At 39.6% G+C, this 26,291-nt stretch overlaps 1 protein-coding gene across 2 annotated transcripts in view; it reads right to left on the bottom strand.

Annotated features, from left to right (window-relative positions):
• Positions 1–26,291, bottom strand: part of LOC117407300 (UV radiation resistance-associated protein-like) — an 80,407-nt gene that overhangs the window by 13,712 nt on the left and 40,404 nt on the right. For both annotated transcript variants that reach the window (XM_059030627.1, XM_059030628.1), the window contains exon 13: positions 18,831–18,906. In XM_059030627.1, coding sequence (XP_058886610.1) covers positions 18,831–18,906 — 76 coding nt within the window. The remainder of the gene's footprint in view (positions 1–18,830; positions 18,907–26,291) is intronic.

The raw sequence follows: 26,291 nt of genomic DNA, 5'->3' as shown, positions 1-26,291 counted from the left end.
CAATATTTTTCGATAAGATTATTCATGTTGATAGAAAAACAAACAAACAGTCTGAAAGCTTTATTGTAAGAAGTTATTTTGATTAAATGTGGCCACAGGTGTAACTTGCCTACAATTTGTCAGGGCTACCCCAGCTGAGAAGCCAATCCAGAGTGTTTTTCCATCTCAGCCTGTTTAAATGAACACACTTTTGTGGCAACACGTGGTTTATAGAAAGCAGGGGGGGGGGGGGGGGGGAATGCAACTCGCTTAAAACAGCAACTTCCCTTAAAACAAAAGTGTATCCCTACAGTACACAAAAACAAATAAAAATGGAAAGACTCAATTTGTAAAATACAGACAAAAGTAGTACGTATTTTGGTTCAAACTAAAAGGCTTGCATTAAACTCACAAGCTCCCGTTACACTACTTTATGCACATCTTGTTTACATATATGAAACATCGCAGATTTCCCCGGTCGATGAAACAGAACATGCCAGGCGGTTACCAAACAGAATAACCGGCCAAAAGTGAAGAGCCTGCCAATATTACAATGATCAAATAACATGTAGAACTCAACATTTCACTTTATAAAAAAAAATAAAAAATACCAAACTGTGAAAGAGATGAAACTCTTCATGCTCGAGTTCAACCTGGTTTAGTGTGCTTTTTCCTCCTGCAATGTTCTCATATACTATAGAGATAGCAGCTATCATTCAAACATGCCTTATCAGCAGGAGTATCACCATTTCAAAGCACCTGTGTGTTGAAACTCGAAGGATCTCTCTGCGCCGAGTCTTCGAGACACCTTTTCCCTTGGTAGATGGTGCTTTGTAACTGCTAACAAGATCATGGTGAGAAATGTAGCTTTTCCATTGAAGGCCCCTGTAACATGAGAGGCCCAGATTGAACCGCACCCAGGACAGGGTGTTTTTTTTTTGTTTGTTTTTTTACAGTAACCCGCGAGCTGTCAGGCTGATGTGATCTCTGTCTGTAACAGATAGGAGGGTCGCCCTTTGTGCTTCTTTCTGTTTTCTATTCATGTGGACGGACTGAAGTCCGGAGAGAGTTGTCAAATTAGTACAATGCTTAAAATGCATACAATGCAAGTAGGTATACTGTACTAAAGAAAACAGATGATTTTAGAGCATATTTCACATCTGTTAAAATAAAGTTCTTGTGTAACATTTTAAAACAGATCCCCATAAATTGGAAGCCATGATAAATTTCAAATTGCTTGCTCCACTTCAGAAAGCAGTTCTAGTCAGGTGACACCTGTGTTCTTCAGTAATGTTTAAAGACCATCCTTCCTATTGCAGAATCTTTGAGGGAACGTTGCTCGTGCTAGGAGTCTCATTACAATCCAATGTGCTGCCCAAGACCTTCACTATGCAATACTTCGTTAAGACAATTACTGCATTAGAAAAGTATTTCTTTGATTACTGCTTTTCTATAACGGCATGTTAGGAGTGCAGTGAATGGAACAAGTCCCATGGGTTGGCTTTGAAAGCAGTATCTATACCAACTCCCCGATCTGCTTGCCCATTTCCCCATGCACTCCCAAGCGCCCTGTTCCAGCAGCGCGTTGCAAAAATACAAAACTTAGCAACATTTTTATTTATTTGTGGGACACATATGTCCCTTGTACCGTAAAGGGTTAACGAACGTCTGTGTGCGTGTCTACGTATTATAAGATGGGAAACAGAAGCTGAACCCACGTCACTAAAGATGAAATACAACGTTTAATAACTGCATCAAGTCACAGTTAAAAGGGCATCTAACTGTACATAAAATCTAGAACAAAGAAGTTGCCCCCATTTCCATGAGCCATCTCGTTTGAGGTGCGGGTATATGTATTAAAGAAGGGTGCCGATGGCTAGTTGACAGAACTAAACTGTTGTTATTTTTAGAGAGGTCTATGTTATTTCATGGTAGTAATGGGTTAAAGAGGGAAACATATTCCTGGCTTGCCATAAACGAATCATAACCCCCACTTCTATTCAACCTTAAACAAACTGTCATTACTCACCTTTTCCTCTGATTTTTATTCTCTCCTCATAGCTCTTTCCTGAAAACAGCCTATTTTAAAAGATAAGTCAATCATTTCAGATTTGCGTCGCGTCACTGAAAGCGCGGTTTGACCGCCGGGCAGCAGTTCGGACGGACGATCCCAATGCTGCTCATGATCCGAGCATTCGTTCTGTCATTTGTTATTGCTGCTCTGCTGACATCACTCCCACTTGTGACACTGCTAAGTAAACACAGGGGGCAGCCTGAATAAGGCCCGGTTCTGGAAAATAGAAATGTAATCTATCCTGTCCCATTAAAGAGATACAGAGACGCCTTTTATCTCAGTGCCAAGACCTTGGCTCTGAGGAATACAAGACGTGGCCATTGGTCTAATTTGTTCACTTTGTATTACTTTACCAATCCCTCAACGTACACGCACAATCCCAGCAGTCTCCTACACTAAGGCTATCCTACATCCGCTGCTGCATGTGTGCTTTCTCGTCATTGCATTTTATTAAGTGTATATATATATATATATATATATATATTTCTTGTTTAACTTTATCTAAATCACTTCAAAACATGCCTGTATTGGCAGACATTTACACAGCTTTCATGGTGCAGAGCACAATAAAACAGAACGAACGTGTTGTCCGTGACAGCCCATTGAAATATAATTGAGTTCAAATGGCAGGTTTATTATTTGTGAAATGTGCTAGATAGCCGTTACCAGTCAACATATATTCTCAGAACATTTATCCCCGCCCCCCCAGCCCTGTCCCTTTTTACTGACAAACCACGCTTCAGCTGGTTAGAAATAACTACATTTTTTTTAGTTATTTTCTTTAAAAAAAAAAAAAAGTTTCTAAAAAGTTTTTCAAAACATGAAAAAATATATTCCATAATCGTGCTTCTCTGAATAAACTGCTGCTGGAGTGACAAGCCACTTAAAAATAAAATGTTCCTGTAAAATAGTCATTTGTTGTTAATATGTATGTTTGCACAGTAACATGAAGCAAGGGGCATTTGCTTTTGATTACTGACATCCTTGTTTACGGAGAATAAAACCTAACCAGGTCCAAATGGTCTTCTTTAATACTGCAAGGAAACCTGTCACAGTTACAGTCAGTAATAGAACGGAATGTTCTTGCATGAAATCCCCATGCAATGGATTGATCCTCTTACACTTTACATAATGTGGCAGCCGCAGACTCAAATGTTTACAGAGCACTCTATAGAAGTCATTTTAACACAATTGACAGACATTCTGTGTGATGTAATTATCTGTGACAGACAGGGGACTTAAGTTTTCTAACCAGGTTATAATGTGTTTGTATACAACACTACTCCAGTTAGCCAGCACAATGCACAGCTATTACACAATGTCTCAAATAACCTTCCATGGAATTAGCAGTACTTTATTTTATTAACTCCTCTTTGAACTTTAAATATCTCGCTTCACAAAATACATTCTGGGTACCGATGAAGATGAAAAGTCACTGACAACTTCAAAACTGCTAATGAAAGCCACATGGCGTGGAAATATCCTGAATCCTGACATGTATCGGAATAGCTTCCAGACTCCAAAAACTGATACAAAAACAGACCTCATTTTGGCAGAGTTTTATGGAAATCTGGATGGCACAATTCTATTGGTTTTAGTTTATCTGTTACACATACTGTAAACTGTGTAGAGGGGAGATCATACAGCTGGCAGGTTATGAGAATGGGCTCATCCCCTTGCAAGCAGGCAGCCTTGCCTTTACTGTGCAGGACAGGTAATTAATTCAGCATCTCATTCACACTGCTCTCACGTGTCAAGGCTTCATTTAGCATCTTAAAAACAATATACATTCATCGCTGATGAATGAAACCAAAGACAGACAAGCCGTTTCTCTCAGTAATAGCTGTATTAACAAAACTAACTCAAACACACAGCCGGACTGGCACTGTGGCAGATGATGTATAGCGTGGAAAGTGCTGGGAGACAGACTGCAGTAAGCACAGGTTGCCATGAAAGAATGAGAAGCCAGCTTTTTAAATGCTGCAAGATCTTTTATTCATTTATTTATTTTTACTTGGGGCTTGTGAGGCCCCAGGACCTGAACTTAAAATCAGCAGTTTCCTGAAACTACAGCAAAATAGTTTTAAAAGTTCTAAGAGTCGATGGGCTGTAACCAGGGGCAAATTGCAGCACTTGCAAGGTTGTTTGACTGCTCCGCGGTCGCTAAATTAGCATGTGTAATTCTGTTTGGACACACTTAACGTGTTAAATACAGCGAATCAAAGCTCAGCTTTCTTTCCAATATTTGGAAATGCTGAACGACAAACGATTAATGAGGCAACAAACAAAGTGTAGCATTGCAAGTGTATCCTGTTTCCCATGATACATTGCAACTCCATGTCAGAATTACACTAGTTTGGACTGCTTGACTTGCCCCTCCTTTGAACACCATGTGTTAAATCCCTCAATGATGAACTGTACTACCCTACGTAGATTAACACAGGTTTAACTGTACTACCCTACGTAGATTAACACAGGTTTAACTGTACTACCCTACGTAGATTAACATAGGTTTAACTGTACTACCCTACGTAGATTAACACAGGTTTAACTGTACTACCCTACGTAGATTAACACAGGTTTAACTGTACTACCCTACGTAGATTAACACAGGTTTAACTGTACTACCCTACGTAGATTAACACAGGTTTAACTGTACTACCCTACGTAGATTAACACAGGTTTAACTGTACTACCCTACGTAGATTAACATAGGTTTAACTGTACTACCCTACGTAGATTAACACAGGTTTAACTGTACTACCCTACATAGATTAACACAGGTTTAACTGTACTACCCTACGTAGATTAACACAGGTTTAACTGTACTACCCTACGTAGATTAACATAGGTTTAACTGTACTACCCTACGTAGATTAACACAGGTTTAACTGTACTACCCTACGTAGATTAACACAGGTTTAACTGTACTACCCTACATAGATTAACACAGGTTTAACTGTACTACCCTACGTAGATTAACACAGGTTTAACTGTACTACCCTACATAGATTAACACAGGTTTAACTGTACTACCCTACGTAGATTAACACAGGTTTAACTGTACTACCCTACGTAGATTAACACAGGTTTAAGTTACTGGTGGGCAATACAACCTCTGATTAAACAAACATAGTGTAAAACAACAAATAGACTATTTGGATTTAGAACAAATCACTACAAATACAACAGAATTTCCTTAGAAATGAAAATGCTGCTGGTATGCGCTCTTCTGGAATACAGCGCTCCCTGTTGACTATTTTACTTACTGTCAGCTTGGCCTGATTGAACCAAACTAGTGAATTGTTGAACAGTCAAATACCGAGGGAGCACCGTGTCAGCAAAGATTTAAAAACAACACTACATGGTTTGACCATTTTCTCCCCTTATATTAAAAAAGTGCTGTGGCAAGACACTTCACTCTGCTACAAACAGAACAACTGAAACAGTTTCAAAATGCAAGCCCCTAGCCAAGCCACGGAGACCAGCGCTTTCCTGATACACTGTGCTTGCTGCACTCGCTCCAAAAGATATCTAATGCCACGATCATAACTCACAGCAGTTGTGGCTGTTTTAGATTGCCAGCTAACTTTAATAAAAAAAAAAGCGCAACGAGACTGTGTTTTTTTTCTAAAAAGATGAATGACCCAGAGCAAAAAAAAGTAAATCGTTTTTGGCTTAATGTCTTCATCAGTGCTGTGCTGTCCACATACGGAAAAACAGATCATATAAAAGAAAACTATTTAAATGGGTTCATTCCCTCTGTAGACAACGGAACTGTGTTGCAGTCCAGCATGAGTGCCAATCAGAGCTGGGGGGATCCAGGCTGCTCCGAAACAGTTTGCAAGCAGTTGGAATCTTGCAGACACGGAATCTGCTGGCAATACCTTCTTTTATTATTATTATTATTATTATTATTTATTTCTTAGCAGACGCCCTTATCCAGGGCGACTTACAATTGTTACAAGATATCACATTATACATTATTTCACATTATACAGATATCACATTATTTTACATACAATTACCCATTTTTACAGTTGGGTTTTTACTGGAGCAATCTAGGTAAAGTACCTTGCTCAAGGGTACAACAGCAGTGTCCCCCACTGGGGATTGAACCCACAACCTTCCGGTCAAGAGTCCAGAGCCCTAACCACTACTCCACACTGCTGACCTTCTGGTTCTTAAAGAGTAAGTAGCGGGGTTCTGAAAAATATACAGCTACACGTGTTGCTGCAGCGGTTTAAATAACGTACCTGTAACTTATTTTCATTGTTAACATACTGACAACTTTTTGCAATTATAACATTAAAGTCAGTTTCAAAGCTCTTTTCAAAATGGCCACTCTTGTGCACTGATAGCGCAAGGATTATTGCCCACATTGTCAAACAGGTAACACAAAAATAACGATCCTTGATGTGCTATGGAAAAGAAAAGCCAGAGCACTATTTTTTTTTTTAAATCGCTCTTCTTGAAGTGATTTAGTGGACAGATCTCAAACCCCAGTGCACTAGAGCAGCCATTTTGAAGAGAGCTTTGAAACAGACTAACACTAGAACCGCCACGGTTATACTCGTACCTAAAACTGTCATTATGACGGTTACATTTTAAACATCAGTATTAAAATGAAAGTATCAGATGCAACTCAAGTTGTATTCAAGCACATCACATCAAACATCTGCACAGCCGAAACGTCGTATTTAACTGAACAATTAAACATAAAAGGATTTATTTTCTAATTTACCACATATAAAACACTACTTCAAAAAAATGAAAAAACTATAATAAACATTTCAATAGAAACTAGTGTGTAAAACAGGTGTAAACTGTAAAAACTAAACTCGTTTTTAATTTAAATGAAAGTAACACACGTTTTCTCTTGCATGTCTGTCACTCGGTGCAGCGCAGAATCCAGGCTGAGCTGCTGCAGCCTGATGCTTTGAAGTTTTCTGATCGAAATGTTTCTGCCGAAGCGCTGCGGCTAGCTTCAAGATGAAATCTCTCCTACTGATATTTTCCCCGGTGCATTCCTTGTACAAACAAAGGAATTGATGTCTGCCAGGTCCAGCAGAGATAACAACAGGCTTGTATATAAAAACAGAATATTGTAGGGTATATTCCAAATAAAAACATCGTAAAAGGCAGTCAAAATGACGGCTTTGGCGGTTCTAGGTGGGTGGGATTATAACTTATTTTCATGATCCTGCCTTTCAAATGCCGTCAGGGGATTTAATACATGTATTTAGGAAAAGTCATAAACTGACAACCGCATAACTTTCAGACCCGCAGAGCATTTTAAATGTGAACACCTCAAACCATCAGAATGACTGGCGTGGCGGTTCTAGTGTTAAAGTTATAAGTGTAAAAAGTTGGTCGGGATGTTAACAATGAAAAGAAAAATTACAGGTACGTTATTTAAACAGTTGTAGCAACAATTGAGGATGTATAACGCTATATTTTCAGAAACCCACTACTTATTTTAAGCTGGACTGGCCACAGGGTGGAAAGAGGCGTGGAAGAAGCCACGCACTACACAATACTCCTTAAGAATCTTCAGCCACATCAGTGGCTTTAAAGCTCTTCACAACTCTTTTAAAAGAAAAGTGGTGTCTGAAAGTAACATCTGTAGTCACTGTACTCCTATAAAACTTACAATGCCTGGGAGAAAAAACATATCATATATAGATTTTTAAATGCTGTTTCCGGTGATTAAATTGATAGAGGAAAAGATCTCAGGTGGCAACTTTATATTCTTGCCCTCCTCAACAAAAGAATTCAAGTTAAGCTCATAAAACCAACCGCAGGACGCTCCACACAGGATCGGCCTTTTCTTTAACCATTTTTTTTTTTGTAGAATAAGTTTAATTTGGCATCTTAAATGTGGACATGGACCCCTCGCCTGCTGACCCCAAACCGTGGAAATCCTATTACACAATTAAAAGGGTTATAAATCAATAGGTGGCATTACAGAAGAATTCTCATAAAAACTGTAAAAACAGCAAATCACAGAGAGCGCAAGGCCACATTGGGCTTGAAGAACATTAGAAACCACCGGGTATTGACATGTTATTGCAGTCCCAGATATTGATAAATCACACAGCTGCCCCAGCAGTCTGCTCCTCCACTGCTGTGCTCTCTAGGATCCAGACTGTGGAGACTGGAACCATGACGCCCTCCAGTTTAACCACATCCGAGCTGCGAGACTCCGGGAATCCTAAACAAACAAACCATGCTGGCCATGGCGTTTGCACATGCAGCCAGAATTCCGTACCGAGATTAGTCAGCAGTTCTGGGTATGGATCTTCCCAGTCCTTGTAACAATTCGCTCTGTTTATACTGTGTAACACAGTGGAAAAACAGTGGAATGCAGATGCAGTTAGAAAACATGAAATATGCAAATGTACGTGATCCACCAGGCCTACATACTGTAAGCCGTGTGAGAGTTGTGTGCAACTATTCAACAACAACCACCACCATGGGAAAGCAGAAGGGTCTGATTGAAGTTCCTCAACGCAGAGGCAGCATTAACCAACACATCCATCAGGACAGCCTCCCAGCAGAAACCATCACTGGAGAGCTCAACTCGATTCGCAAGCAACTCATAAATGATCAAGCCTGCAATCGTGTGCATTCAAAGCAACAGACAGTGACACAGTGGTTCACATCACAGGAACCCTTTAGCACTGGAAAGCTGCACACGTTTCCATTCAGACAATGTGCTGGAAGCCACACAGTGTGGCGATGAAGGCCGTTCTCTGTGGTTTTCTTAAGTCACTCAGTGTAAAAATGAAGGACCTGCGGATGGCCAAATTGCTTTTATGCCATGATCATGCTGTGTGAATAAAAGTCATATCTGCTTGGGTCAGTTCCTGTTTGATTTAATTATGACTGCCTCAGTGAAACATTAAAAAATAAGAATTCATAGGACATGGACTGGCTCACATGTTCTGTATTTCAAGAAAAGCAGGGCATACTGATTAGCTCAGAGTCTGTACTGCTTCCACAAAAATGCACAGTTGTCCAAGACTGAAATGTCTTCAATGTAATGTTATCAACAAAGTAAGAACATAAGAAAGTTTACAAACGAGAGGAGGCCATTCAGCCCATCTTGCTCGTTTGGATGTTAGTAGCTTATTGATCCCAGAATCTCATCAAGCAGCTTCTTGAAGGATCCCAGGGTGTCAGCTTCAACAACATTACTGGGGAGTTGGTTCCAGACCATCACAATTTTCTGTGTAAAAAAGTGCCTCCTATTTTCTGTTCTGAATGCCCCTTTATCTAATCTCCATTTGTGACCCCTGGTCCTTGTTTCTTTTTTCAGGTCAAAAAAGTCCCCTGGGTTGACATTATCTATACCTTTTAGGATTTTGAATGCTTGAATCAGATCACTGCGTAGTCTTCTTTGTTCAAGACTGAATAGATTCAATTCTTTTAGCCTGTCTGCATACGACATGCCTTTTAAACCTGGGATAATTCTGGTCGCTCTTCTTTGCACTCTTTCGAGAGCAGCAATATCCTTTTTGTAACGAGGTGACCAGAACTGAACACAATATTCTAGGTGAGGTCTTACTAATGCATTGTAAAGTTTTAACATTACTTCCCTTGACATAAATTCAACACTTCTCACAAGTACTGTTCACTGCTAGGCACAGATTAGGATAGGAGTGTGGTTAGTTTTCTGGGTCCTGGTTATTGAAGCAATAGTGAAGTTTGGTTTTGAAATCTGAATTCAACAGCTCCAGCTCCAGCGCAGAACAAGAGAGTGATTTCACTGTCTAAGTAGGGCGGCCCAGCTGCCTGCTTGAATCAATAATACGGTTATTTAAAAACGTAAAAGATAGATAAAACACTGCACTGATTAAACTACTAACAATGAACATTTAAACTCCAGAAAGTAAACGTACCTAGTAAATACTACACATTTTTAAAAGGAGCAACATCATAAAATGACAATCTTTACTTTTTTTTTTTTTAGCCCACAGACTGCAGTAACCAACGCCCTGCTATTTAAAAAAGTAAACTGACAATGTGTGCGCTCAACACTCACTCACTGTCAGCAGCCAGCTGGGTGTTTATGCAATTAACCTCACCCCACAGAAAGAAAACGTTCACCACTATGGCTGTGGTTTGATTTGAAAGGAGATTCAACATCGTTGATTCGATTGTTATGTCCTAAAGTACTACAGCGTGGTTAAAACAATGCGTTACCCGCCATTCCAGGATTTTCCTTGAGTATCCCAGTTTGAAAACCGCTGCTGTACAACATACCTTTTTTTTGGTATTTAGTTGGTGTGCTGCTACTGGCAATTGTATTTTCATAGATGTGAAGATCAGAAGAGGCTGATAGTTTGATACCATCTCAAGACTTCCCTTAAAAGAACAGACCTTTTTTTATTTACTTCATTATTTTGTAGCCCTCTTGGAATTCTTGATACAGGAACTGGAGACTTGCCAATGCCTTAAACCTTACTTAGGAAAGGTATCCTACACTGTAGTTTATTTTACTCATCTAAGCACCAAATCTGTACCTCGAGATTGTATTATCACATATTAAATAAAGGGGAGAGCTCACTGAAGATGCTTTAAGAAAAAGGTTCTGTTATGACTATTTTGGCAAGGATTGCAGGCAATGAAAGAAAGCCACTCTGGGTAAAATACAGGGAAGCATTGGCTGCATCAGCAGGCTGTATTCCACTTGCAGGGATGCATCAAAGGAAGTGATGTGATTACAGAATAAAAACATATTGAAGTACATACAGTGCAGCGCTACAAATTTCAAAAACTCAAATGCTGCAGCCAGCAGGGTAGCGACTGACATTTTGAAAAATCATAGAAAACACACTTACCCTCCACGCTGTAATCGCCAAGTCCAGAACACAAATGTACCAACCTGTCCGTAAGCTTCCCTTATCCCACGTGTTGACTGCCGAAACGCTTACCCATTACTGTACTTTCAAAAGACACATGGGACATTGTGAGCTCATGATTTGTGCATTGTTTTGCCTGTTAGTAAGTGTTAGTAAGTGGCTGCCTCTTTCATGAGGTCATTCTTGCAGCATTGCTCCTCTGTTACAAAGTGACCCCAGCTGCACACCTGCTGCCATGCCCCTGTATCACTGCTATTGTTCGGAGCATCAGTGCATCTTAAGTTAACAGGATTGCCTTGTGCAACACAGGTGGCATGACATGTGTCCTGCGGGTTTCTATTCGAGATGCGGCTATGCTGAATCCTGAAAGAGGACTGACGAATGGTTCTGTGTAACAATAACCAATGAATCGTCTCCGATAGCAATACTGAATGTATATTAAAACAAAAAATCAGCCTGTGATTGTGCTCACGTACAGCAAGTGTGCTTTCTCATTGTGCAAAACCACGAACTCGGCACACTCAAGGGGACACTACTGTATCTGAATATTGCTGACGAATGGGAAAAGAAGCTGTATAATTAAAAAGTTAACTCCTTTATTGGTGTAGACATGAGAACAGGATGAACAAATATTTGTTTTCATCTGTTTTGGTAAACGGGACTTTCAAGTCCTGTCAGTGCTTTAGATCTCTAAAACGGTGCTGAGAAGTACTGAAAGGGTTAATGTTTTATATCCTTGCATTTAAACCACATTAGGAGTGGAAAGGGTCAGTAACAGGTTAATGAGTGCAGGTGAGATTTGCTCATTTTCAAATGCAGACACAGTCAGCTTTCTCGTTTAAAACTGTTCTCACTTTTGCAGATTGATGCACGAGTCAGAATACTAATCCTCCCCTTGGGCAGCGCTTTCCTCTGCTATTAAGATATCTGAGGCAATGGACACCTGCTTACACATCATTACTAAAGTATTTTATTATTCTTACTGGGGGATCTACAGACCCTTTCATTTAATGTGTCTTTGGAACAGAAGCTTTTCATTCTACATACAAGGGAGTTAAATATTAGAAATGGGCAGAACACCCTCAGCAGTAAAGAGGCATGTATTAAAAAAACAAGCAGCTTTCAATAAAGCCAGGCTCCATTAAAGTGCAAGACTACTTCAGGGTTTCTTTAACATCTCAAAGCCAAAAATAATTAGTGTTAAAAATGAAAAACAAATAATGTCTGTCAAATTGATTTTCTTTCACTCTACGCTGGTATGTGGAGCCCTCTAGCATCTTAAATGAGATTTAAATATAAAAACACATTTGCATTTAAAAGCACACTGAGAAGGAACCAAATATCAGAAAGATGATGCTGCCAAGCCTTGTGGCATAAAACTATCCTGCTAACTGCAAACAGACGGTCCTGTTTCAGTCTTTTGATCGAATTCCTGAAAGTACTGCAAGGTGAATAATGAAATTATTAATGCAGATTTAATGCACACCGTTTGCAGGACTTCGAATCTCAGTGCCAGTGCTGTACTGTATCTTTGGCCAGCATTTAGTATTGCAGTGCTAGGACCTTAAAAACAAGGTACCTGTTAAGCAATTGGTTAAAACACATGGAAAACATACATATACATACATACATACATACATACATACATACATACATACATACATACATACATAATATATAAAATAAAACTTGGTTTTGCTAATAAACCAAAGCATGGTTATTTTAACATTATAAAGGGCGACAGTGCCTGTGATGAAGCATGTGTAAAAAATACAAGAAAAGGAAATAAGGTAATTGCTGGAGATAATTTTCATGAGCATTAGAACATTCCTGAATTAACCTAATAAAGCAGAACTCTACCTTCCAAAGCAAGCAGGATACGAGCACAGGCCCCTGCTCTTTCTCACTCGCTTCATATGGGTTCTAGAAACACAAATCGAGGATGAGATAATGGCAAGGGTTTTTTTTTTTTCTAGTGCCAAAAACATTTTCCAGCCTGATTGGATACACAAGTTTCCACTGGTGAAGACTTTTTGGATCCTAAACAGAAGGAATTTCATTACAACTACTTAAAAGTCTTGGAATGAGACAATTTTCTAAAAGGTCACAATACACTTGTTAGTCTCGCTCTCTCTCTCTCTCGAGATGCAGAATCCAGCCACTGAAAAAACACACTGGAATTATTAATAATCATCACAATTATTAAATAGCAATACTAATAAAATCAATACTACGGAAAATAAAATGGAAACAAAAGCAGCCAAACAACCATGAATAGCCATGTGGAACTGGACTACAAAACAAAACCCAAGAGCATACAAAATATACCCAACACAAGACAAAGGGGAAATCTGTTTAGGAAAAAATGTGCATTTACAGTAAATTGCAAAAAATTAAATCAGTCACATTTTACTGTGTTTGCAACCACACTCCAAAAAATAACTACCCCTGCCTCTCTTATTCCCAGCACATCTCCACTCTGGCACGCACTTGCTGATTCTTCCTGAGCAACATCCGAAGAATCCGACCCTTCCTCACCAACTATGCTACCCAGCTCCTGGTCCAGGCCCTGGTACTCTCCCGCCTAGACAATTGCAACTCCCTCCTGGCTGGCCTCCCTGCGTCCACCACCTGTCCGCTCCAGCTCATCCAGAACTCTGCTGCCCGCCTGGTGTTCTCGCTGCCTCGCTTCGCCCACACTACTCCACTACTCCGCTCGCTCCACTGGCTCCCGATCACCGCTCACATCCAGTTCAAGACTCTTGTACTAGCCTACAGATGCCTTGACCAGACTGCACCCAGCTACCTCCAGACCCTCATCTCTCCCTACACCCCTACTCGACCTCTCCGCTCCGCCTGCACTAGAAGACTAGCTCTACCTCCGCTACGCTCCCCTGCCTCCAGAGCCCGCTCCTTCTCCACCCTTGCTCTGCAGTGGTGGAATGACCTTCCTACAGATGTCAGGACTGCCCAGTCCCTGACCACATTCCGGCGCCTCCTTAAGAATCACCTCTTCAAACAGCACCTGTAGAACTCCTCTGTTTGTATCCTGGGACACTATCACCCTTCATGTAAATGTGCTTTATTTTGCTCTTATCTGCCCCCTATTTTACTGCATTTAATCCTGTACTCCAGAATACTGTAAATCTGCCAAGTGTTTAACCTGTAGTACTTTGTATTTAATCATATCCTGATGTAACTATCACTATTTAATCATATCCTGATGTAACTATTACCATTATCTGCTGTATTATTGAATTGTGGTTTGTCACACTTGTACTTTGCTTGCTCTTATTGTATTACTTGTATTGTAACACTTGAAATGTATTTGCTTACGATTGTAAGTCGCCCTGGATAAGGGCGTCTGCTAAGAACTAAATAATAATAATAATAATAATAATAATAATAATAATAATAATAATAATAATAAATATCCCATTGATACTTGAACTAAAACGGCCTACTTTCACACGGCCAGAAAGAATTTTTATTTAACTTCATATTTTTTTTATTTTTTTATACGCTGCCATAAAATATGTACAAATCTGGTTAAAAAGACTGGCCCTCGTTATCTGAAAGACAACCCCGCTGACCTGTGTTGCATTGTCCTTTAAGGTTAAACCAACACAAGACACACAAGCTAAATAATAATAAACACCGGTAACACCCGGCTTTATGCAAGGTCTAGTTACCGTCGACATGAGGTATAAATAAAAACAACACACGCTTTGAACAGGACTTCAAAGAGCCCATCCTGGAGCTGGTCTGCTGCCCCGTATCACTTTCACACACAGCACATGGGGCAGCTTAATAAGAGATGGATGTTTAATCTTCTATGTTCAGGGCAGAACATGCTGTGAAACTAGATATCTACTATAACTTATTTAAACTGGAAAAACACACAGTAATCCAAACAAATGACAGGCTACCACACAAGCCAAAAAACAAAAGCATTGTTCAAAACAACATAATAACAACCAGTCCTTAAAAATTGCTTATTTTCTGAAAAAATACTAAATATACATTATTACATCAAGTAAAAAAAAAAAAAAATCAGGGTCAACAAAGCTGCTATTTCCTAATAAACCCTGATAAGTTTCCAGGTACCGTAGCATGCTAGTATTCTCTAAAACAAAACAGCTTCTCTTGAAGAAAAATAAAGTTAGTGGAATGAATGCAGCATGACGCTTCTGAGATCGTACCAGCTGCTCTTAATTTTACTGAAATGCATTTAGCATTTTATTCACCACTGAAAATTCTTCATCCCTGTGCTTTTCAATCTGGCTCTCTTCACTAATGCACTATAAATGTCTGTTACAGCATGCTTTTATAGTGCAATATAGTCAACTACGCAGAAAAAAAACAAGATCACAGCAAGAGCAGTTACAAAACCAAAGAGCATCCATACTGACATTGATACAGCTGACCTACAAGGCTAATGAACTTCCTATCAATACTTTATATACATTGAGAACTTGCTTTCAATGCTTAATTAGGCTGTACGCTCCTGTTTGTATTCAAACACTAATGCGTGTTTGCTTTACTGTACTTGTGTCTGTCGTGTTGTAAATTGAGCTTTGGTTTCGACAGGGAAGAGCTGCAGATTCTGTTTTTTTGCATCTGTTCTCGAGTTCAGCTTGCAGTGAAAGTCAGGTAAGGGGTTTCAGTAATCAGCCTCTCATTTCCAGGGTTCATTACAAGTGACTAAATGCTTTTGAAACCCATTAGGAACCAAGTAAAACGCTGCGCTTGTGCATGTGTGGTTCTGCACTAACGAGAGTGGATGCAATTACACGTGACGATGATAAATGAAGCTAATTGTGCGAGGAAAGTTAAATGTTGACATGGTTTCTAAAAGCGATCTTTTAAAAACAGCAAGTCACGCTGCACATTTAGAACCAAGCAAGTGTGTGGCAGATAAAACACAAAGACGCTAAACTAAGCAGACCCATGCCCGACTCCTTTAGGGCTGTACCCATGGCATTTAAAAAGGGGTTTGAATAATGCTGTTTGCTTACAGGTTGGGGGGACCGTGTCCCCACCACAACTCTCTCGCAACCAGTTCCATGTGGCCCATAATTACCCCCTTGTATGACTTTCATATCCAATTTCAGCCAAACATGTTGCAGTGACATGCTGCGAATCCACTACTTCTTGTTGTCTTCTTAGTTTTTTTAAAGGCTGTTTCCCAGATCCTAATTCTAGTGTTTCCACCCCCCCAGCTGTGTCATGCCACAGACGCAGGGTAGCGATCCCCACACTGACTCTCTGCCTGGTATTCGATAACCCTCCGATGTCTGGAGGCAGCGCGACAGTCTGCTCACAGATAACAATTCCTTACAGGCTGCTTCGGAACAGAACTTCTTTTTCTGGTTAATCTGTAAAGTCACCGGAGGGCTGTGGGTTGAGAGCTCTTCTCAATACATTCAGTGTTGATCAGGGGACCATTCTGGGTCTAGAACACTTTTCCTATACAGATCGTACCTTTAATATCATCCATAACCTCACTAACACATTTCTATTAGGACGTTATTGGACTGCTTACGAATTCAGATCTATGGTCCTTGATCGGTTGGCCAGCTGCCATGGTGCCTGCATCATGCTGTGTGACCACAGGTAATCATTTATCAACACTCTGTTTTTAAAGCTGCAAAGTGATCCTTCTAGTCAAGGAGTTTGGTTTATTAAAACTCTGCACATACAACACTCTGTACAGGTGTCACTAGAAAGCAACACACATCCTACACAAGAGACTCAGTAAGGTATCAGAGCTAACAAAAATCTTAAAGTTTGTGAGAATCTTACAAAACGACAGCAGGCCATTCGGACCATCAATGCCCGTACGATTCCTATCAGCAGATCTATCCAAAAACTTTTTTGTAGGATCCAAATGATTCAGCATCAAGGTTTACTCTTAGAATGACTGTCCATAGCGCTCTTTTTCTGGGCTCTGTCATCACCACTGCGCTGCAACAGAAGCAAGAGTGGCAGTATTTATCCCTGAACTTGCAGTAGATCAAATCAAGATCGCTGAAAGGTCACCTGCACGACCCCACCTGTCTCTGATAATTACTTCCTAATTCACTGGAGATCTTGTAACATTTCCTCCCCTGCTGCTGTGTTACAAGTGAAATGGGTGGAATGCTGAGGATTGCTGAATGACTTGGAATTGAAATGCAGGCAGGTCAACACACTGACCTGTGTTTTCATCTGCCTGGGCACTACCAAGCTTTCAATGCTCCCCACAGGAACACGCACTGATGAAATGAAGGCAAGGAGAGCTGCCGCTCCACATGTGCAGAGCTGTTGTGTGAATCTGTAGAATTGGACACTTCAAGTCTGTTTGCAATGCCACATGAGGATTTGTGCATGTTACAAAAAACGCTTGATTCAGCTATTTCAATGCAGCTTATTAGCATTTAAAAAAAAAAAAAAGAAAAAAAAAAAGCACACACACACACACACACGTCCATGTGCATTCTTGAGTTTTAATGTACATATGTTTTTTTATACTGCATACGTTTTTTTCTTTATAGCAAATCCTTCCTAAAATAAACGAAACTGGGAGTGTACCATAAAGAAAAATAGATGGCTAACCATATAGAACCAGGGATTCTGAGGACGTCAATCTTTCTGCCCTCTTGTATATGGTTTTAGCCACCTATTTGTATTTGTTTGGAAAAATGATAAAGAACAACAAGGCGTGTTGGCAAAAGCAGATTCTTTCATTTTTAAAAGAGATTCCTGGAAATCCTTTGCTTGTACTCTGTTCACACGCTGAAAGATCTATTCTTTTTTTTGTAAACAGCAGTCAGAAGCTGACTTGATCTTGGATGGATTTCCATGCACAGGAGCCCTTAACTATATACTACGGTATACAGCCTCTGTGTTAAGAACCTGGCAGTCTTGTAACACTATTGAAAAATCTTACTACTCCCATATTTGTGAAAAAAAACAAACAAAAACATACCTGTCTTACTGGCAAAAACAGAATGACTCTTGCAGTATATCGTACTACACAGGGATGGAAATATGGCTCCAATGCATAGCAGTTTGATCCATTCCTGGTTTTACCAAGAGTTTAATAAGACACACCTGAGCATGTTACCTGTACACGATGGCTAATCAAGCTTGTATTCACACCTGGAATGGGTGACACTGCTCTGCAATAGGAATCTCATTTCCATCCCTGTTACAGTAGCCTGGTTTACTTCAGATCAATGCCAAACCTTTAAAAGGTTTCACTGGCTGTCTAACAGCAGCATGCCATCCACTGCAGTCTTCAAACTGAAAGTGTCTCTGAAACCAGTCTAGCATCTGGAGAGGGGGTGGAGGTGTTTACAGCCTCTTACTGTGTGTCAGCCTTTTTATTGGGTTATAAGAACACTTCAGCACAGGTTCACACACACACACCTATTTAATACAGCTGCTACAGCTCAGGGCAGCAGGGAATAGCAGTTCAGTCAACTTGCTTTTCGAATGAATCTGCACAGGCGATTGGATACAATAAAGACCGGGAGCATCAGTACCAGCATGAATTATATATAAAAAAAAAAAAAGCCTTGCAGTAAAAGCTTTCACCTACCAATCCCTTATACACAAGTTCTGTAATCTGGAATTCTCGTCACCCTGGATGATTTACCTGTCGCTGAACTATTCCCTTCTGCTACCCTTACACATTGGGACGTCAGCAATTCTGACCGCATCTTAGTGCTCAGAAACAGTAGCTGTGCTTCAGTCTACTACCCTTGTAGAGGATAACATTTCTCACTTTTTCAAATGGATAGATAAGGCCAGTTTGGTTTAAAGCAGATCAGATAGAAAGATCACACATTGACTGCAAAGTTGTATTTCCTCCCAGAACATTTATTATTATTATTTTTTTTAATTGGTAATGCACTTTTACTTACCTGGGCGATATTTTTGTTCAAAAGATAGACGCCATATTCAAACTGAAAGCGCTCTCCTCTTGGGTACAAGGGAAACCTGAAAATAAACAGAGAACGCGTCAGTCCTGCTGATAAAACAGCTTCTGTACTTGCTGTTGTCTGCAGTGAGTTTCTGTCCGAATACCAGGGCAGCTATCTAAAGCTGATGTCGTTTTCAAATCAGACCATACTGGTTCACAATATTATGTAAACGGTCTAGTGTATGAAAGGGCAGCAGTGTGGAGTAGTGGTTAGGGCTCTGTACTCTTGACCGGAGGGTCGTGGGTTCAATCCCAGGTGGGGGACACTGCTGCAAGGTACTTTACCTAGATTGCTCCAGTAAAAACCCAACTGTATAAATGGGTAATTGTATGTAAAAATAATGTGTTATCTTGTAACAATTGTAAGTCGCCCGGGATAAGGGCGTCTGCTAAGAAATAAATAATAATGAACCAACGTTTTTGTATGCTGTGTTTAACATCTTAAAAGAAACGCACACAAACAAAAGTTAGTTTGATTTATTTCATTTATGTTTAAAGTTCACCAACTGTTCTCCAAGACCCAATGTTTTGTAACTGGGTTATTTAAATTTAAGGTCCACTTGTAAGCCTTGCTTTAACAGGGAGAAGAAAGCAAATATGCTTTTGGAGGACAGTAATTTATTAATTAAAAAAAAAAGGTTTCCTTTTATTCTACTGTTTGGCAAAAAGAAAAAAAAATGTCCCTTGTTCATGGAACCTGAAGTTTGCCCCCTTTCTAAATGGGTTTGTTTGCTTGTATCATTTTTCAGACTGTAGGCTCATTGATTGCCCTTAGCCGGATCTTTCCTAATCCATCACCTCCCTACAGCAAGCGTACGATACCAGGGATCTAACGTATTAACAATGCATTATAGGGCAAGAGGCGTAAAGCGTCTCTCAAGAATCAACTGCTACATGATGGAAAAATAACCAATATACTGCAGCTGATTTGTGACTACTTGCACCCGACGTTTACCATCCTGCCTTTTCAAATGTTTTTATGTTATTACTTTAACCTACAATCTCCTAATGATATAAAAACACAGTTTGCTTTAATCTTCTGAGCAGAGATGTGTACAGCACTTGATTGCTGGAAAGCTATGGGGTTGGTGTCTTAAGTGGTGTTTGTTTCTGTTGCCCTGTTTTAAAGCTGAAGCACCCCTGTGGGTGAGCAGCTGTATTTTGTTAATCCACCTGAGGGCAGACAGGCTGACCCCTAACTGGGAGGTTTAGCTGGCTGTTACACATTCAGGAATCGAGTAGGGACAGTGCTACCTGTCTAATACTACGAGTGTCTGACGCTGCGTGACCATGAAACAGATCTCTCATTAGCGACATGTATTCAAACCTGTATACAGAACTAGTGTGTCGTCTTTTCCTGATGATACTACCAATTGAATTAATGTTCATCATACTTAGAATAGAGGGATCTATAAATATATAAAGTGTAGTGCTTTATCATAAGCTTATCCTGCTGAGATCCATTAAAAGAGAGAGATCTTTAAAGTGTAGTGCTTTATCATAAGCTTATCCTGCTGAGATCCATTAAAAGAGAGAGAGATCTATAAATATATAAAGTGTAGTGCTTTATCATAAGCTTATCCTGCTGAGATTCATGAAAAGACAGAGATCTATAAATATATAAAGTGTAGTGCTTTATCATAAGCTTATCCTGCCGAGATCCATTAAAAGAGAGAGATCTATAAATATATAAAGTGTAGTGCTTCATCATAAGCTTATCCTGCTGAGATCCATTAAAAGAGAGAGATCTATTAATATATAAAGTGTAGTGCTTTATCATAAGCTTATCCTGCTGAGATCCATGAAAAGAGAGAGATCTATAAATATATAAAGTGTAGTGCTTTATCATAAGCTTATCCTGCCGAGATCCATTCTTTGGTTTATCTGTGGAATGATACACTGTAATCATCATTGCTGAAGAATGGTGGATTTCTCCAACGTTGATAGACACAGACTATAAGAATTAAACTGCAGGAGAGCAGAGAGCAGCAAACACTATGGAGGCCCAACTGCTTTCAGACCCCAGCCCACAGCCCACTGTACTGAATCTCTGGGGGTTCAGCCAGCGGTCTGAGCAGATAAGGAGGCCCAAGGACAGAAGAACAAAAGAGGAATTTCTTAAGAGATGTATGTATCATGGGAACATTTAAAAACACAGACACTACCAAACTATGTTCTGGAGACGCATGCATTTTCTTAAGCTGTGTTAATTACTCTAGAATTCAAAGGCATTGAAAAGTCATTTCAAGAATACATCCATAGCTTTTAAAAAAATAAAATTTAGAAGTGCTAAAGAAACTTAAATAAATTCAAATGTTTCGACAAAGTTTTTTTCAGTGTCTTTTCCACAATATCTTGGGGGTGGGGGGGGCGGTGGAGACTTGTCCTAGTCAAAGTCGGGTCCTATTTAAAAGGGTAACCAATAAAAGTCCCTCATGCTGGCTATAAAGAGGTACACAACGAAGGTCATTGCTTATGTAGGGATACCATATTTATCAGCAGTGACTCCATATTTACAAAGTGCCCCCCAATAAAAAGGGAAGCATTACAAACCCCTGGGACATGAGCGAAGGGACCATGCTTAGGCACTGATGCGTTCAAGAGCAGGTTTAAACCACACACAAGCACCACAGCAACAAAAAAGCACCATGTGTGTTTAATGGGCTTGAGAAACAGTACAGTAAACCACTACACAGGGAGCTTTAAGAGGCGTCTTAGAGACCTGGGTTACAAACCCCCAGGTATTCTGTTCAACTCCAGATCACCTTGAAGATAGGAATTCACATCACTCTTATGACTTGTACCGAAGGGTGAGAGGCTCTGGTTTTTTGTATCACTTGGCTGGAGAAAGCTACTGCACTCCTGTAATAATCCAGTTCACAAGCAGGACGAAACGGATTAGAAGAAGACCATGAGGCATTTTACCATCTCAACAGACTTTGATGTACTGTATAATATACTTATTAAACATACCCAATAACGTTGTGAGACCTGGACAGAGAGAATCGAATCATATAATGCAATGCCCCCACAATATGCTGAGCCTGTTACAGGAGAATTCATCCTCCAATGTAAAGCACCTGCATTCACCATTGCCCTGCTGCCTTGGATATTAAATGACACGATTTATTTCCTTTTTCTAGCTGTAATGCAATAGGATCTTCACTTTTACTGTAACAATATATTGGATAAAATTCATTTAAAGATCATTTAATCTCAGAAAAAAGGGACTACTTTTGACACACAAGCAGCATATAACAATGTAAACTATTTGTGAATAGCACTTTTTTTCATGTATATTATCATTTGTGTATTTTCATGTATAGACATATATTATTATATTTAGCAAAGATTTTTTTTAAATGGTCTAAAGCAGTGGTGCGCAGCTCGGTCCTGGAGGGCCGCTGTCCCTGCAGGTTTTTATTCCAACTGCACCCTGAAGTACTTTATTGGACCTTATCAGAAGTTTAAGTGTTCTGCATGGTTTTCTGTTGCGGTTTCTGCTTAGAGCAGTATTGGCCATGCTTATTAAATATATTCCAGCAAAAAAAAATCAGGATTGCTGAATTAGCCTTGCTCAAGCCCATTGGAAATGCCCCCTGCACCTCACTTTCCCAGCAATGTCCTCGAGGAGGCTTTTCAGAAGAACATTACTGAAAAGTATGGAAAATAAGGGTTTGTTTTTTTATGTACATCACAAACACTAAATGCATTTTCCAGAATACCATATTTACACATTACACAAGCCTGATACATCAGGACTAAAAGTGATTTATGTCACAGTCTTCCTTTGTGGGGAATAAAATATGATATCTTGGAGACAATAAAGCAGGTATTCTGCATATGCGCAGGCTGTACTAACTCCTTCATGAACAAGGAATGCTCAACAATAATCTCAGGATGATGAGACACAAGTATAAATCAACACGTTACTTAAAAAGACACCTGTCCAATAATTAAGTGAACAGTAATACTGCCAGTGCAAATATAAAATCAGAAAGCTGGAGGTTCCAAAATCTGACAAATTATTACACTGAGCATCTGTCACAATCACCGCTGTTTCTCCCCCCCTTTTTTAAATTAAAATGGGTGTTCCCCAAATTAAGCTTGCAATACAATCCTTAAGGTCACAATAGAAGAGTCTCAAAATGATATGCTGGCACAGATTGATGTTTTATTCGATGTCCACAGTTGTGGTACCCTTGGTGTTCTATATTGGAAACAGAAACAGACACTGGTGAAAGTGGCTTCTGAAGTACTTCACATTCTGCATCACTAATGGTTAGATGTAGGCCTCTTAAAAGTTTATTTTTAGTTAGTCTACAATATAATTGCTCAAGCAGACGTTCCGTAATGCAGCGGCAGCAGCAGCAGGGTGTAGGAGGCATGGACTTCATTGTTATATTACCTCCTTCGAATTTGAATTTTTAAACGCTTCTACCATCCCATGGTAAGTGAATGTAATGTCTGCATTTCAGCTAAAACCACATTAGTTTATATATATATATATATTAGATATATAGATAGGTGGAATTTGTGTTAAGTAAATCCTTTGCCAGTTTTGATGTGTACACTATGGGGAGGTCAGTAATGAACCCTTCCTGTAACACAGTGGGAATTGGCTGTGTCACACTGGGGACATTCAGTTCTATCAGCACAGCAGTATGTTAAATTGACTGCCAATAATGGTATTCCCACCCATCCATGCATCTATCCATATTATAATATAATATAATATAATATATATATATATATATATATATATATATATATATATATATATATATATATATATATATATATATATATATATATATATATATATATGCACACAGTGCCTTGCAAAAGTATTCAGACACCTGACCAATTCTCTCATATTACTGAATTACAAATGGTACATTGAAATTTCATTCTGTTTGATATTTTATTTTAAAACACTGAAACTCAAAATCAATTATTGTAAGGTGACATTGGTTTTATGTTGGGAAATATTTATAAGAAAAATAAAAAACTGAAATATCTTGTTTGCATAAGTATTCAACCCTCACACATTAATATTTGGTAGAGCCACCTTTCGCTGCAATAACAGCTTTAAGTCTTTTGGGGTAAGTATGTACCAGCTTTGCACACAGTGTCGGAGTGATTTTGGCCCATTCTTCTTGGCAGATTTGCTCGAGGTTGTTCAGGTTGGTTGGACAACGCTTGTGGAGCGCAATTTTCAAATAGTGCCACAGATTCTCAATGGGATTGAGATCAGGACTTTAACTGGGCCACTGTTGGACATTCACCTTTTTGTTCTTGAGCCACTCCAATGTTGCTTTGGCCTTGTGCTTGGGATCATTGTCCTGCTAAAAAGGTGAATTTCCTCCCAAGCTTCAGTTTTTTAGCAGACTGAAGCAGGTTCTCTTGCAGTATTTCCCTGTATTTTGCTCCATCCATTCTTCCTTCAATTTTAACAAGATGCCCAGTCCCTGCTGATGAGAAGCCTCCCCACAGCATGATGCTGCCACCACCATACTTCACTGTAGGGATGGTGTGTCTTGAGGCATGGGCAGTGTTAGATTTCGCCATACATAGCGCTTTGAGTTTTGGCCAAAAAGCTCTATCTTGGTCTCATCTGACTACAAAACCTTTTCCCACATCGCAGCTGGGTCACTCTCAAGCTTTCTGGCAAACTCCAAACATGCTTTCAGATGGTACTTTTTGAGTAACGGCTTCTTTCTTGCCACCCTCCCATACAGGCCAGTGTTATGCAGAGCTCTTGATATGGTTGAATGGTGCACCATTACTCCACTCTCAGCCACTGAACTCTGTAACTCCTTCAAAGTGATTGTTGGCCTCTCTGTGGCTTCTCTCACAAGTCTCCTTCAACAGTGGGGTTTTTATCCAGAAAATGTGACAGCAACTTTAATGGTTCACAGGTGGAGGCCAATGGTAAGGTAATTGTGTCCTCGTTAGGGCAATTTCTTTCATCGGTGTAAACTGGGAGCTTCCACAGCACAGGGGTTGAAATACTTATGCAAGCAACATATTTCAGTTGTTTATTTTTCTTAAAAATAATTTCACAACAAAAAAACAATGTCACCTTACAATAATTGATTCTGAGTTTCAGTGTTTTAAAATAAAATATCAAACAGAACGAAATTTCAATGTACCATTTGTAATTCAGTAATATGAGAGAATTGGTCAAGGGTCTGAATACTTTTGCAAGGCACTGTATATATATCTACCACATACAAGGGGCATTCTGATCTTGTATGATACTGATCTGTAAACAAAACCAAACCTGAAAATATATGACCTTGCATAAAAAAACAACAAACACCACCACACAAGCATAGTATGAGCAGTCAGTTAAAAACAGTGACACAAGTTAGCTGCTAAGAGAAAGCCTCTTCCCTTAGGCATGCCAAATACAGAGAATATCATACAAGGCTCAGAGCCCTGGCTTTCTGAATCCCTGTTCAATATGAACAGACACTGGTGATGATGTCTATGTAATACCTCATCTTAACCCACCCCTCCCAAAAAAAAAAAAAAAAAGTAAAATCAGAATGTAATTGTTATTGGACCTTTCACTCTTTCAGTATTTGCATTTCAAACCCAGGCAGCTCCTTTGAGATGCATTTGCTCTTGTTCTTTACAGTGTCCTCTGCCTGCTCAGCATCACAGAACAGCTCAAACATTTACCCGTCTGCAATACATTTCCCTGCAGGATCCGAGAAGGCACGGCCACATGTTAAGAGTTAGCCCAAACCATAAGGACCCTAGCTCCATGAAATGAACCCACTTCTGTGTTTATGTTCTTAAAAGATTTCTCAACTGTACACCTCTTTATCTCTGTATTAAGAGGAGAGTTACGGGCTCCAGTTAAAATATTTTCTGTCTCATTTTTAAAGGCTCAGTCTCAAGCATGTTAAAGATTTTTTTTTTTTCAATGCATACAAGAGGTAGTCTGCCTTTAATCCAGTCTAATAAAAGTTGCTATAAGGCACCACTTGATTTTAACTGCCTTCACCTGTTCTCAATATTACACAGCACATCTGGCTTGCATCTTTTATTCTGCTATAATCAGTCGTTCTGGGACACAGCTATGGAAATATGGGTGCAACGTGTTCCCAAGCCCGCTGAATTCAAAGAATTCGGGGGGACGGACTTCTGTGCTGGAATCCAAACGAAAGGATTCCCTGCTTTATTGAATCTGTCTTTTCTCTCCACCTATAGCAGGCAGATCAGAGATGTTACCGGTATTTCTTTATTAAAACACTGGTGCTACAAAGAAAGCGCTGGACATCTGAAGAGTAAAACCGTAACGCGCTGGACTTGGGACACCTTCATCAAAGTGTAAAAATGTGTATAATATATGCGCTCGGTAAGCAACTTAGACAGGATTTACGTTATT

Source organism: Acipenser ruthenus, chromosome 9 (assembly GCF_902713425.1).
Source record: "Acipenser ruthenus chromosome 9, fAciRut3.2 maternal haplotype, whole genome shotgun sequence".
Lineage (NCBI taxonomy): Eukaryota > Metazoa > Chordata > Actinopteri > Acipenseriformes > Acipenseridae > Acipenser > Acipenser ruthenus.
This window is presented reverse-complemented; position numbering and strand designations above follow the sequence as displayed.